General features: G+C 52.4%; 1 protein-coding gene across 5 annotated transcripts in view; it reads left to right on the plus strand.

Annotated features, from left to right (window-relative positions):
- Positions 1–13,693, plus strand: part of MTG1 (mitochondrial ribosome associated GTPase 1) — a 16,294-nt gene continuing 2,601 nt past the window's right edge. The window contains exons 1-9 of one of the 5 annotated variants that reach the window (XM_045439363.1): positions 1–215; positions 1,253–1,317; positions 4,261–4,365; positions 6,783–6,863; positions 7,398–7,454; positions 7,807–7,897; positions 9,808–9,869; positions 10,307–10,403; positions 10,784–10,865. In XM_045439363.1, the coding sequence (XP_045295319.1) occupies positions 104–215; positions 1,253–1,317; positions 4,261–4,365; positions 6,783–6,863; positions 7,398–7,454; positions 7,807–7,897; positions 9,808–9,869; positions 10,307–10,403; positions 10,784–10,865 (752 nt within the window). In that variant the 5' untranslated portion in view covers positions 1–103. Of the gene's footprint in view, positions 671–1,252; positions 1,377–4,260; positions 4,366–6,782; positions 6,864–7,397; positions 7,455–7,806; positions 7,898–9,807; positions 9,870–10,306; positions 10,404–10,783; positions 10,866–13,693 lie in introns of all 5 variants that reach the window. The other 4 variants (XM_045439358.1, XM_045439359.1, XM_045439362.1 and 1 more) reach the window with 4 other exon arrangements.

Consider the following 13,693-nt stretch of genomic DNA (forward strand, 5'->3'; position numbering starts at 1 on the left):
GCGTCCGTCTCCTGAACCCCGGAAGCACGGGGCCGGATGGTGGGCCGGTCGGAGAGGTCCGTCGAGGGAGCGGTCCCCCCGCGGCGCTCTGGGTCGCGGCGCCATGAGGCTAGCCTTCCGCGCACTGGGCGGCGCCGCCGGGGTCGCCTGGCGAGAGAGCTTCCCCCTGGGCGGTCGCGACGTGGCGCGCTGGTTCCCGGGCCACATGGCCAAGGGTGAGCGGGGCCTGGAGGGGCCGGTGTTTGCGCGGTGAGGCCCGGTGGCCCCGGCGCCCGCTCGCTCGTCAGGCTGTCCGCGCGCGGGGCGGGAGGCGGCGGCGGCCCGGGGGCGGACCTGAGCCCCGAGCCCCAGCAAGTGCCTTGTGCCACTTTGTTCCCCCAAGCCTCCGTTTCCACATCTGAGTCCACAGAGACGTACTTTCCCGAGTCTTGTTTTGAGCACTCGATGAAATGGTGGTAGGAAAGCCCTCGCCGAGCTGCGAAGTATTCAGCTATTATCGTTGCAACACCTTTAAGACACGGCCACTGCTGTCTTCTGCCTGAAGCCCTCGAGGAGTTTCTTGTTGATTTGTAAAAATGGGCCCGAGAAGACGCGCGGGGCCGGCGCGGTCCTCCGTGTCAGCGATCGCCGGGTCCCGCTCCCGCAGCCCTCAGCGCGCTCTGACCTCCGCCTAAGTGGTGAGCCGGTACCCGCTGCGCCGGCCCCTGCGGAGTGCGGTGCGTCGGTGTCCGCCCTCGGGGCGCGGACGTCCGAGGCTGTGCGGAGGACCCGGTTGAGCGGGGGGGGGTGACCGTGCTGAGGGACACTGCGGGGGAGGGGGTGGTTACTTTCGTTGTGGGTGTTGTTCCTGGTTAATGGTTAAGGGGGAGTTCACTGCTGTGCGAGTGGCTGAAACTTAGGCAGCAGCATGCCCCCACAGCGTGGAGGGCCCAGAGAGTCGGGTGGTCCGAGTTACCCTTTTAAGGCCGAGACCAAGACCCATAGGAGGTTAAATACTGCAGCTGGAGCCCTCCAAGTGGCTCCACCCCAGACATGCTTTTGCCCTTCAGGCAGGACCTCTTCTTTTTGGAGACACCGTTATTGAACTTGGAAGAGGCCCTCAGCAAGGGTGTATCAGTTATGGTGACTTAGGACACTGCACTCAGGTGTATTCTCTCTAGGTGGTGTGTCATTCTGGACCATTCAGTGTCACCCAATCACTCTTGAAAAGCCATAGACGCCTTCCCTTAGGCATCTTTCTTCTGTTTTCCAGGGCTGAAGAAGATGCAGAGCAGCTTAAAGTTGGTGGACTGTATCATCGAGGTCCATGATGCCCGGATATCCTTTAGTGGTTGTAATACTGTGGTTTATGATAAGAAATCTATATATACACACATGTAGGTATATGTTGTATATGTGTGTATATATATGTGTGTGTGTATGTATACACGTGTGTATGTGCATATATGTGTGTGTGTGTGTGTATACACACACACACACACACACACACATATATTTGGGCTTTGTCCCTGTTTCTGGCACAGAGCTCCTAAAATCCTGGGCATTTTTTTGTAAGTTTATTTATTTTTGAGAGAGAGAGCTGGGGAGGGGCAGAGAGAGAGGGAGAGAGCGAGAACACTGACAGCAGAGAGCCCGGCGCAGGGCTTGAACCCATGAACTGTGAGATCATGACTGAGATCATGACCTGAGCTGAAGTCTGACGCCAACTGAGCCACCCAGGCCCCACAAACCCTGGGTATTTCTTAAGTGATGAGAGTGGTAAAAAAGTGTCTGTTGTTAGGTGACTTTTGGAAAGCCACTAAGTCACCTAAGTTCCAGGGCTGGTTGCCAGGGGAGGTGAGAGTGGCTGGAAGTTGGATGGATTGCCAATGGCCACTGATTTAATTAATCAGGCCTATATAGTGAAACCTCAAGAAAAACCTAAAAGGACAGGGTTCAGAGAGCTTTCGGGTTGGCAAACACGTGGATACAGAGGGAGAGTGACACATTCAGAGCATGGGAGCTGTGTGCCCCACTCCCTCATACGTCGCCTTATTCATTTCTTCTGTCTGACTTCCTGAGTTACATCCTTTTATAATAAGCCAGTAATCTAGTAAGTAAGATGTTTCTCCGAGGGCTGTGGGCTGCTCTAGCAAGCTAATTGAATCTGAGGAGGGGCTTGTGGGAACCTCCCATCTGTAACAAGTTGGTCAGAGGCACCGGTGACCAACTGGACTCGGGATTGGCACCTGGAGGGAGTGGGGTGGGGAGGTGGCACGTTGTGGGACTGAGCATTGACCTGTGGGGTCTGACTCTTCCTCCAGGTAGATAGTGTCAGAGTTGAGTTAACTTGTAGGACATCCTGGTAGTGTCGCAGAATTGCTTGGTGTTGTCCTCCTTCCCCACCTCCAACTTTATTGGAATTGGGTGTGGAATTGCAGTGGTACAGGAGAGGCCCTCCTTCCTGAATCAGGCTGTGCTCAAGGCAGCAGGAAGCATTCCTGCTTTGTAGCCTTGTCTCTGTCTGGTCCTCCTGTGTCTGGTCTCTGCTCTGGTCCAGTCTGCTCCCACAGTGCCTGGCAGCCTCACCTCTCAAAGTTACTGGCATTTAACTCTAAACCCTCAGTACATGACAGAGTTCCCCCAGGAGGCTTTAAAAATCCTGGTTTGGGTCCCTTTCCAGACCGGTTAATCAGAATCTCTGGTGAGGGTCCAGGCCTTGTATTTTTCGAGCCTCCTCATTGATAGGTAGATAGCATCCATTGTCTCTGACCTCTGCCTGCCTTGCCCAGGCCTTCCAGTTGAGTCCAGCAGTCGGTTCTCGAGGTGGGGCGTGCCACCTTCATTTCGACGTTCCTGCCAGCAGGCTTTCCTCCACGCTTGAGGCGGGAACTGGCAGGGTCTGGCGATCTTGCTCATTACCATGTACTTTCCAGACCCTGTTTTTATTGTATTTGAGCTATGCTTGGATTCTCTTTATGTGGTAAAGGCATTGGTTTGAGAGTTCTTACCACCTCAGGGATAGCAGATGAGGGACAATTTTCACTATTTCAAAGACTTGGAACTTTTGTAAGAAAGTACTGAGTTTATTTATTGTAGGCGAAATGTTGTAGGATATCTCATGCTGGCCAGAAGTGTTTGCTGGCAATCTTACGATTATCAAAAGTGATGAACCTGTAGTTACTGTTCAGTGCTCTGTAAGAGGACACCTGTCCTGTTGGCTTCTAGATGTTTGCCCTTTTCTCCAGGACAGCAAGAATGCCTACGTTGGGTTGCGGCCCTGGGATGGAGTCTGAATTATACAGGATTGGTTAACCCTTTAGGGAAGAGAGTAGGCAGCTTAACTGGTTCCTGGACCCAGGGTGTGCCCAAGGCCTCAGGAGTTTCACACCTGGACTCACTAGGAGATGAAGCACCGGGAAGGGGCTGAGTGTTCAGAAGATAGATATATGGGCACCCCCCTCCTACCTGCGTTAGGGTTCCACGAGGTGGGACCTGTCGTGATCCCCAAGGGTCCCTGGCTGAGGGAGGAAGGGCGTGGCAGTGCTAGTAAGGAGGCAGAACCTTCAGTGGTGGTTTCCATGGGGGACCCTCATCTCCTTGGCAGTAACCAGAGGGCGGCATTGGTTTGAGGTATACTAGTTAGGACTTTACGGGAGGCCCTTTTATTGAGTGATCAGATCATTCATTTTGAACTCCCATATCTTGGCAACTAAACAAAGAACCCATTAATAAGACCTTCCCCTGAGCTTTGTTTTTTGTTTCTGCCGCCACCATTCCCATTTGAGGAGGAACGTGAGAACCACTGCCCTGCTTGCATGTGGTGGTTCCATGGCAGTGAGACCGTTTCCTTCTTCTCTGCCAGGAGGGTAGGACTGGGGTATGAGGCTGGGCTGGCTGGCATGTGCTTGCTTTGAGACTGGGCTTCCTCCTCTGCTCACTTCCTTCTAAAGATGTTCCTCTGGGGGCGCCTGGGGGGCTCAGTCGGTTAAGTGTCCAACTCTTGGTTTCAGCTCGGGTCATGATCTCATGGTTCGGGAGATTGAGTCCCTTGTCAGGCTCTATGCTGACAGTGCAGAGCCTGCTTGGGATTCTGTCTCTCCCTTTCTATCTGTCCCTCCTCCGCTTGTGTGCACATGCTCTCTTTTTCAAAAATAAATAAATAAACCTTAAAAAAAAAAAAAGATTTTCTTCTGAAGGTGGTGCCAATATGCATAATAAGACGAGATAACATAATGGTCTGGTGAAGCATTAAAGGAATTTTTGCCTTAATTTTGCCACATTCCACTTTCAGGCCGCAACCCTCTGTTTCAAGAAACCCTTGGGCTTAAGCCTCACGTGCTGGTCCTCAACAAAATGGACTTGGCGGATCTGAAAGAGCAGCAGGTGAAGGGCCCTGTCCCGGGCACCTCCGGCACTAGGGTCGTGTCTAGGGTCACCCTTGCAAGCAGACTCTGTGTTGATTCACTCAGGCAGGCTTGCTTTTTAGCAAACAACCCTTTGTTTGCGGAGGTATTCCCGCCTGATTTCTCAAAATGACCTGCTTCCCTCTAATGTTTAGTGCATGGTCCAAATGACCAGAGAGCGCACCTCCCAAAGGCAGTGGCCAGGCTTTGCTGCTGGAGCCAAGTGCCCCACAGGGTGGCCTCTGGCCCCGTGCGGCTCTGAGCGCTTGAGATGTGGCTCCTGCTGCAGACACGATACTCGTGTTTTATTTCATTTCAGTTAATAAGTTTCCGTAGCTGTTTGAGGCTGGTGGCCATAGGCGCAGGCCACAGGTACTGACCTGGAGGTCTCCTGTGATGTCTGCATTTGGCCCAGGCACCCACACTGGCCAGTTCCATGGCCTTCCAGACACCAAGTGCGCTGGAGGCCCAAAGTAATGTCTTCAAAGCAGGCAGGATCGGGGGACACAAGTGACCAAGTGCAGGGCATGCCCACGTGTCCCAGCATACAAGAAACATGAAGGTCTGGGCATATTATTTTTGAGTGTTCACCTCTGCTTTTCTTGCTGTATTATCGAATCCTTCCGGAAGGGCAGGTGTCAGACCCTTGTGGATTCCAGCCTAGCAGTTTTCAGGCTGTTAGTGGCGCAGCGTCCTCTTTGTTGGCAGAGTGCATTCAGGCTTCTCAGTTGGTCGTGGTATGTTTGAATTACTTAGACCCCAACCGCAAGTCTCTGTCACAAGGTTTCCAGGGGAACATCAAATATAGGAGCTCTTTGTTTGCTGAGAATCCGAGCAGAGGCCACCCCTAACCCACGTGCGGGTACCTCTGGTCATTTAAATCCCTTCTGCTGTGCAGGACGGGGGGTGGACAGCTCCAGAGCCCCCAGAACAAGGTGTTCATGGGCTTCACTGCACGCACGCTCTGCTAACTTAGCATCACAAGCTTTGCTTTCATTGGTTGAGACTTGAGTCTTACCGGCGATTGCTTCTGGCCTTAAGTGCTAATCTTTGTGGAGTGTTGGGCACATAAGGTGACCTAACATAGGGACACAGCGGTGTCTCAACTGGTTGGGAGGCGGCGGGAGTGTGTGCTCCTCCTCTCAGGTGCTGCTGTGGGCAGAGGAGAGGAGAGGAGAAGGCCCCAGGGATGGCCCTTCATGTCTGCCTCTGGGGGTGGGTGGGGACATCCCATGTGAATGTATACACTTCAAAGCGTGGCTTCAAATATGTCTTTGTTGTGGCCTGTATCCTCATCTGTATCATCATAACAAACAACTGAAATGTATAATGAAAATTAAGTTAGCAAATGACTTTTGGTTCATTTAGGCATTGACCATGTTTTAGGTCAGTACGTGGTCAAACAATATCATACCAGCATTAAAAACTACGATTCCTACACTGATTTCACTTAATGTTAAGACCAATAAATTCATATTAACCTTAGTTTACTTTTGAGCTTTTAAAGCGTTGCATGTACTTTGTACTTGGATTGGGTTAAGGCTGGGTTTACAGGAGTCATTTTGTGAGAGCTCGTCAGAATACTCAGGACTAAGCAGATCACTGAATGCAGCCAGAGGTGGCTCATTTTCCATGGAGGTACGTGTGTCCCGAGAGGACAGCCAGTGTCTGTGCTGAGCCCTCATGCCCGCTGGAGCCTGCAGCTCGTGGACCCCTGCCCAGGGCACTTCCTTCCTGTGCTCACACTGGAGCCTCCTCTATGGTCTGTGCTGTCCACGGGGCCCCCTCGCCTGGAGCACGCCTGGCCCGGGTCGGGGTGGGGCTTCAATCTCAGATCCTTGGATTTTAGCATATCACATCCGCATTTTCATTTAGTTTTTAAAATGGAAATATCGTACTCCAACGTTTATAGCAGCACTCTCAACAATAGCCAAATTATGGAAAGAGCCTAAATGTCCATCAACTGATGAATGGATAAAGAAATTGTGGTTTATATACACAATGGAGTACTACATGGCAACGAGAAAGAATGAAATATGGCCCTTTGTAGCAACGTGGATGGAACTGGAGAGCGTGATGCTAAGTGAAATAAGCCATACAGAGAAAGACAGATACCATATGTTTTCACTCTTATGTGGATCCTGAGAAACTTAACAGAAACCCGTGGGGGAGCGGAAGGGAAAAAAAAAAAAAAAGAGGTTAGAGTGCGAGAGAGCCAAAGCATAAGAGACTCTTAAAGAGAACAAACTGAGGGTTGATGGGGGGTGGGAGGGAGGGGAGGGTGGGTGATGGGTATTGAGGAGGGCACCTTTTGGGATGAGCACTGGGTGTTGTATGGAAACCAATCTGACAATAAATTTCATATATTGAAAAAAAAAATGGAAATATCTCTTTCAGAAAATTATACAGCACTTAGAAGGAGAAGGCCTAAAAAATGTTGTTTTCACCAACTGTTTACAGGATGAGAATGTCAAGCAGGTAGGTGCTTCTCTGTTTTACACCCTAATGCTTTTGATTAAATACATTTAAAAGAAATGGATTATCTCATGCTCTTGTGAGAAGCGGAGTTTTGGAGGCAAGGCAAGGGTTGGCTGGGGTTCCTGGGGTACACTCATCTCTGGTCGAGAGCAGGTAGGCCCTGGGCAGCCTGTGGTGGTCTGCAGGGCCCAGTGCCAGGCTGTAGCGTGTACCCGGGGCTGTTGTTAGACAAGCTTCTGGAGGGTGTGGTGCCTGGTTTTCCGCAGTTGTATTTCGAGGATTTCCCTGGCTGGTGTATCTTTGTGGAAGGTGGCTGCGGTCACAGCCGTCACTCTCTGGGGGATTGACCTGCTTGCTGATGGTGGAGGGACAGGTCAGGGCGCAGGTGACCCCCCCCTCCCCAGCGCATTCTAAGCCCTGATGTGGACAGAGCCCGGGTTCTTCGATGCTGGGCATGGGGTACGCCACCTCCAGAAGCTAAGGAGGAAGCCGGTTTCTGTGCGAGTGTGCCGCCGTGTGGTTTGTCTGTTGCAGATAATCCCGACGGTCACGGGACTGGTGAGGAGCAGCTGCCGCTATCATCGAGGAGAGGTCGGTGGTGGGGCTCAGTGCTGGCTGTGGGATGGTCCCTCCTGCTGAGGAGCCCTGGGCTCGGTGGCTAAGCAGTGGTAGACCAGTCCCCATGCTGGGCCATCACCAAGCCCCGAGAACTCCTGGGGGCTGTCTCTGTGCTGCCCCAGCCCACAGAGCTGCCCTCTGTCTTCTTGTTTGGAGCAGGGGTGGGGGGTGGCCCTGCTGAGGCTGGCGGGGCCTCCACAGTGACCTTTCTTCACCTGAACTGGCCTGGGTTTATGGGTCCCGTTGCATGGGCCACATGAGGCTCTCGGTGGGGCTGTGGGTGGTCTGGGTGGACCCCTGACTCCCTGCTCTTATGCTTCTGCAGAGTCTGGAGTGCTGTGCCATGGTGATTGGGATCCCCAACGTGGGCAAATCCTCGCTCATCAACGCGCTCAGGAGACAGCACCTCAGGAAAGGTACTGCTGGCCGTTGTGAGCTGATGCTGTGGTGTTTGCTGGCGAGTGGCCGCTTTTCCTCTGGCTCTGAGAAAAACCTTGTCCTTAGCCAGAGCCTCATGGCCCCTCAGGGTTGTCTCTTTGCACCGGATAACTGATGTAAGGTTAAATGGTGAGACAGAATCATCCTGTCACACGTTTTAAATTAAAAAAAAAAAAAAAAAAAGTTTAATATTTATTTTTGAGAGAGAGAGAGAGAGACAGAGTGTGAGCAGGGGAGGGGCAGAGAGAGAGAGAGAGAGAGAGACAGAATCCGAAGCAGGCTCCTCCAGGCTCTGAGCTGTCAGCACAGAGCCCGACGCGGGGCTCGAACCCACGAATTGTGAGATCATGACCTGAGCCGAAGTTGGACGCTCAACGGACTGAGCCACCCAGGCGCCCCTATCCTGTCGCACATTTTACTTCGTTCTCTCTCCTGAACATGAAGTGTTAAGATATTTAACACGTGGATGACTTTCCTGCCTGTTGGTGATTGTGTTCCCCTTCATGGAAATCTCTTTGATGCCCATACTCATGGCGTAGCCAGATAGATGGGGCCTGATAACAAGCAGCAGGCGGTTGATGGGGCAGCCCCAGCTGGGAGACGGCATCCTGCCCGACTGCTCGGGGGAGATTCTGGGGAGACCCCGGGCCTATCTCCTTGTTTCGTGCTCATTTGGATTTGGAGTCACACAGACGTGCCCACACTACTTACTCGCTGTGTCATCACCCTTTTCCATTAAGTATTTTAAAGTTCAGTACCAAGTCCCACACTGGCTTCGTGTTCCACACCAGGATGCGTTCTTTATTAACAAACCCAAACACCATGAGCTCCGCTGAACTGTTATTTTACAGATGGTGTTTTTGGTGCTTGTTGGAGAATTGTCAGATCATCATTTTGTTTTTTAATTTTTTAAAAAATGTTTATTTTTGAGACAGAGACAGAGTGTGAGCAGGGGAGGGGCAGAGAGAGAGGGAGACACAGAATCCGACACAGGCTCCAGTCTCTGAGCTGGCACCACAGAGCCCGACACGGGGCTCGAACCCACAAACTGCGAGATCATGACCTGAGCTGAAGTCGGACCAACTGAGCCACCTAGATGCCCCGAATCATCTTTTTTTTTAAGTTTACTTTTCTCTAATTGTGGCTTAAAAAAAAAATTGGTGGCATTAAATATATTCAGTGCTGTGCGACCATCACAGTGTTTCTAGACTTTTCCTTGGTCTCAAACTGAAAGTCCATAAACATAACCCCTAGCTCCCTCTCCCCTCCCACCGCCTGGGCACCACTAATCTGCCTTCTGTCCCTGGATCTCTGAAGAGCTCCTACCTCACATGAATGGAATCACACGGTAGTTGTCCTTTTCTGTTGGACTGATTTCACTGAGCATAATGTCCCCAAGGTCCATCTGTGCTGTGGCCTGTGTCAGAATTTTGTTCCCTTTCACGGCTGAATAATATTCCATTATGTTTAGATACCACGTTTTGCTTTTCCACTCGTCCACCGATAGATACGTGTATCTCTACTCTTGAGTTTATCCGGCCCCTTGGTCGGGAGCTGTGCTCACAGACAGGCCTGTCGTGATCAGTGCTGTGGGGCTGATTTGCCGGCTGTAGGCTCGGTGTCGGGGGCACAGGGTCAAGTCCAGGAGGGAGGAAGCCGTCGTGTGGGAAGCAGCAGCTCTGTGCTGACCTCCACGGCCAGGCCCTGGCCTCTCCTCACCCTCCCAGGCACCAGGGAGGTGCGTTTCGGTCCCTGTTGGTTTGGTGCTGAGTTGAGCACGAGCTCATCTGGGCCTTCATGGGTTTCCGGCTGTGTCATTTCTTCTTCTGTAGCTTGTGTGCCAGGCTTCTGTGTTCACTACGTCCGACAGCCCCTTTGCATCCCACAGGGAAAGCTACCAGGGTGGGCGGCGAGCCTGGGATCACCAGAGCCGTGATGTCCAGAATCCAGGTAGGGTCCTCGGCTGCTGGGTCTGGAGCTCCACACGCAGGCGCCTGCTGCTTCCTGAGGACTCGGGAGGCACTGCCTCCACCCGCCCCACCGAGTGTTGCCGCACGCCAGGCACCGCACCAGCCTTCCACCAGAGCTGCGGGCAGGCGTGCTCGTCACCCCTGTTTTATGGAGGGGGAGCACGCACCTGCCTAAGGTCACACAGCTCAGCTCAGCTTGTCCACACGTTCCCTTCTTTCCCTGGGAGGAGAAGATTGGGGCCCTTGGGGCCTGTTGCTCCTGTTCTCTGGACTCAGTGGGAGCTGACCCAGTGGGCAAGCCAAGAGTGTGGTGGAAAGGCCTCGTTGGAGCCTCAGGAGCCTAACACCCCGGCTCCAGGGGCCGCCAGCAGCAAGCCTGGAGGCAGCGGCGCGGCCGACTGTCCTCTGTGTCCACAGGTGTGTGAGCGGCCGCTGATGTTCCTGCTGGACACTCCTGGGGTGCTGGCTCCTCGGATTGAAAGCGTGGAGATGGGCCTAAAGCTGGCCCTGTGTGGTGAGTTGGGGGTCACCCTTCGTGCCCCCTCCTGCCGCCTGGGTGCGGGGCCCCCAGCCCTGGCACTTTGTGCCTGCCTTTCTAGGCCTGGATGTTGCAGACTCTTGAATGCTGTGCTGAGCGGGCATCTCAAGCAGCCTGTGCGGTGTTAGCTCAGGGCGCATGTGAGCCAGGCACTGCTGTGACCCCACTGACCCTCACAGCCCTCCTTGGAGAGAGTGCCTTCCTTCTCCCATTTTACAGCCAAGGCAGGTCTGTGGGTCAGGTCCAAGGGCCACGGCCGGGCCTTCTCAGCAGCACCTCGGGCTGAGACAGGGAGGGGCCCTGGGGTGCAGATGCCAGGCTGGTTTGCCGGGCTCACCCTGGTCGCCTGATTCCAGGAACCGTGTTAGACCACCTTGTCGGGGAGGAGACCCTGGCGGACTACCTTCTCTACACCCTCAACAGGCACCAGCTCTTTGGGTGAGTGCAGGGTCCGGGGCAGGTGGCTCGCCTCTCTCTCTCGTTCTAGACAAACATAGTCTAAAAAAGCAGCAGCAGTAAGATGCGATTAGACCAGCAGCCTGCACGTTATTTGCAGCATACAGATCGATATGTTTGTTACACAGTCAAGAAAAGCCTCAAATTTCTTGTGTTCTTTGGTAATTCCTCCTTCCCACCTTTACCTGCTCCCATTTTACAGACGAGACCCCAAAGCCCGCTCGCCACATCCTGGTGACCATCTGTTTTCTGTCTTTCCTTGGACGTCCTGTGCTCTGTCTTGCGGGGTTCCCGTCCTCGGTGTGACTGCTTTCAGGTTCCTCTGTGTGGTGCCTCCAGTCGCTCCTTCCTGGTGCAGATTTACACCTTGTTATTCCCCCAGGAGTGAGACGTGAGCAGAGGGTGTTTGCTGGGTGTCCTTTACCGCGTCGAGGACCACAGCCTGGCCGGAGCTTTGTCAGTTTTGTTGGTATGGTTTCATTGACTTTCTCCATTGTCTTTCTGTTATTTCATTGATTACCGTTCAGTCTTTACTATTATTTCTGCTTTGCTGGTTTTCCTTCTGTTTTTGCCATCGGTTTTTGAGAGAAGGTACTGAAATCTCTGCCTGTGGTCTGTCTGTCTTGTGGCTCTGTCCGTCTGCTTCTGTTGTGCGGGGCAGGCACAGCCCGGGGGATCATCGTGTCCCCCTGAACCGATGCCCTTATCAGTCAAAATGCCTTTCTTGATGTTCACAATACTTCCTGCTCTGACTCGACCTCGTCTGGTAGTTACACACCTGTGTAGCTTCTGATGAGTGCTCACATGGAGCGTGTTTGTGTCTTTATATTTAACACGTGTTTCTCGGGGTGCCTGGGGCGCTCTGTCAGTTAAGTATCCGACTCCAGATTTCAGCTCAGGCCATGGTCTCACAGTTCGTGGGATCGGGCCATTCTCTTCCCCTCTCCCCTCACTCTCTCTCTCTCAATAAATAAATGAATATTTAAAATAAAATGAAATAAAATGTGTTTCTCATAGGCTGTGTACAGATAGTGAGGCCTTGTTTCTTATCCAACCTGACCATTTCTGTCTTTTATTTTGGGTATTGGACCATTTACATGTAATGTGATTATTGATCTTGGGGTTACGTTTGTCATCTTACTCTTTGTCCTATCTGTCCTTTTTTTTTTTTTTTAATTTTTTTTTTCAACGTTTTTTATTTATTTTTGGGACAGAGAGAGACAGAGCATGAACGGGGGAGGGGCAGAGAGAGAGGGAGACACAGAATCGGAAACAGGCTCCAGGCTCTGAGCCATCAGCCCGGAGCCCGACGCGGGGCTCGAACTCCCGGACCGCGAGATCGTGACCTGGCTGAAGTCGGACGCTTAACCGACTGCGCCACCCAGGCGCCCCTGTCCTATCCGTCCTTTGTTCCTTTTCCTCCTCCTCTGCCTCTGCCTGTGCTGTCTCCATCTTTCTCTCTGTCTCTCTCTGCATCTTTCTCTCTCTTCCTCTGTCTCTGTCTCTCTGGCCTTTTCTGGTTACTGGGATACTCTTATCCCCTCTCTCCCCTTTGTCAGCTTGCCTTCTGTAACGTATGGAGGAGGTTGTCTCGGTGTGAGGAGGGTTAGGTGATAGAACCCGTCTCGTGGCGTATAAGCACCTTATGATAGCGCATCTCCATTTTTCTCGTGATCTTTGGGCTTTTGTTGTTCTCTCTTGCTTTCATGTATTTTGTAAGCCTGAGATGTCCTGCTTTCGCTCACATGGAGACTCCCAAGTGTGAGACGTGATCTTAGCTGTTTGCCTATGGCTTTATGGTTCATGGGCACCGCTTGTTTCTTTGTTAATTTTTTTTTTTTTTTCAACGTTTATCCATTTTTGGGACAGAGAGAGACAGAGCATGAACGGGGGAGGGGCAGAGGGAGACACAGAATCGGAAACAGGCTCCAGGCTCTGAGCCATCGGCCCAGAGCCCGACGCGGGGCTTGAACTCCCGGACCGCGAGATCGTGACCTGGCTGAAGTCGGACGCCCAACCGACTGCGCCACCCAGGCGCCCCTCGCTTGTTTCTTTGCGTAGATCCACGTTCCGTCTGGTGTCGCCGTCCTCTGGCGATTTCCTGTGGCGTTTGTTGTAATGCAGGTCTGCTGGTGAGGAGTTTGTCTCCTCAGGTTTGTCCAGAGATGCCCGTATTTCGTGTTTGTTTTGGAAGGATACTTGCCCTGTGTGTCAAAGTCTAGGTGGATGGTTTTTTTTTCAGGAGTGGAGAGATTTTGTCCCATCCTGTTCTCACCTGTGCTGTTTCTGATGCGGAATCTGTCACGTTTGTCTTTGTTCCTGCAGCTGCCTTTAGGATTTTCTCTTTGTCGTGCTTTTGAGCAATTTATGACAATGGGACCCGTGTGGTTTTCTTTGTGTTTCTTGTGCTTGTAGTTTGTTGAGTTCTTAGATCTGTGGCTTTGTAGCTTTTGTCACATTTTCAACCATTATTTCTTCCTGTGTTTTCAGTTCCTGCCTGCTCCCATCCTCAGGACCTGCTGGGCACGGCTGCTGCCCCGTGGGCGACCTGCCTGCACCCCATGTGTCTGACCCACTGCTAGCGCCCACCAGTGTGTGTCTCACAGCACGGGTCTCTAGTCCGATTCGGATCATGTTTTACATCTTCTGCGTATCTGCTTAACTTTGTAACGACGTGGAATGTGGTCACGATGACCGGTCTAACATCTCTGCTAGTCCTAACATCTGGGGCGTTTTCAGCTGACCGATTTCCTCCTCACGATGAGTCTGTTTTCCTGCTGTGCACGCCTGATCATTTTTGCTTGGATGCT

This window comes from Leopardus geoffroyi, chromosome D2 (assembly GCF_018350155.1).
Source record: "Leopardus geoffroyi isolate Oge1 chromosome D2, O.geoffroyi_Oge1_pat1.0, whole genome shotgun sequence".
Lineage (NCBI taxonomy): Eukaryota > Metazoa > Chordata > Mammalia > Carnivora > Felidae > Leopardus > Leopardus geoffroyi.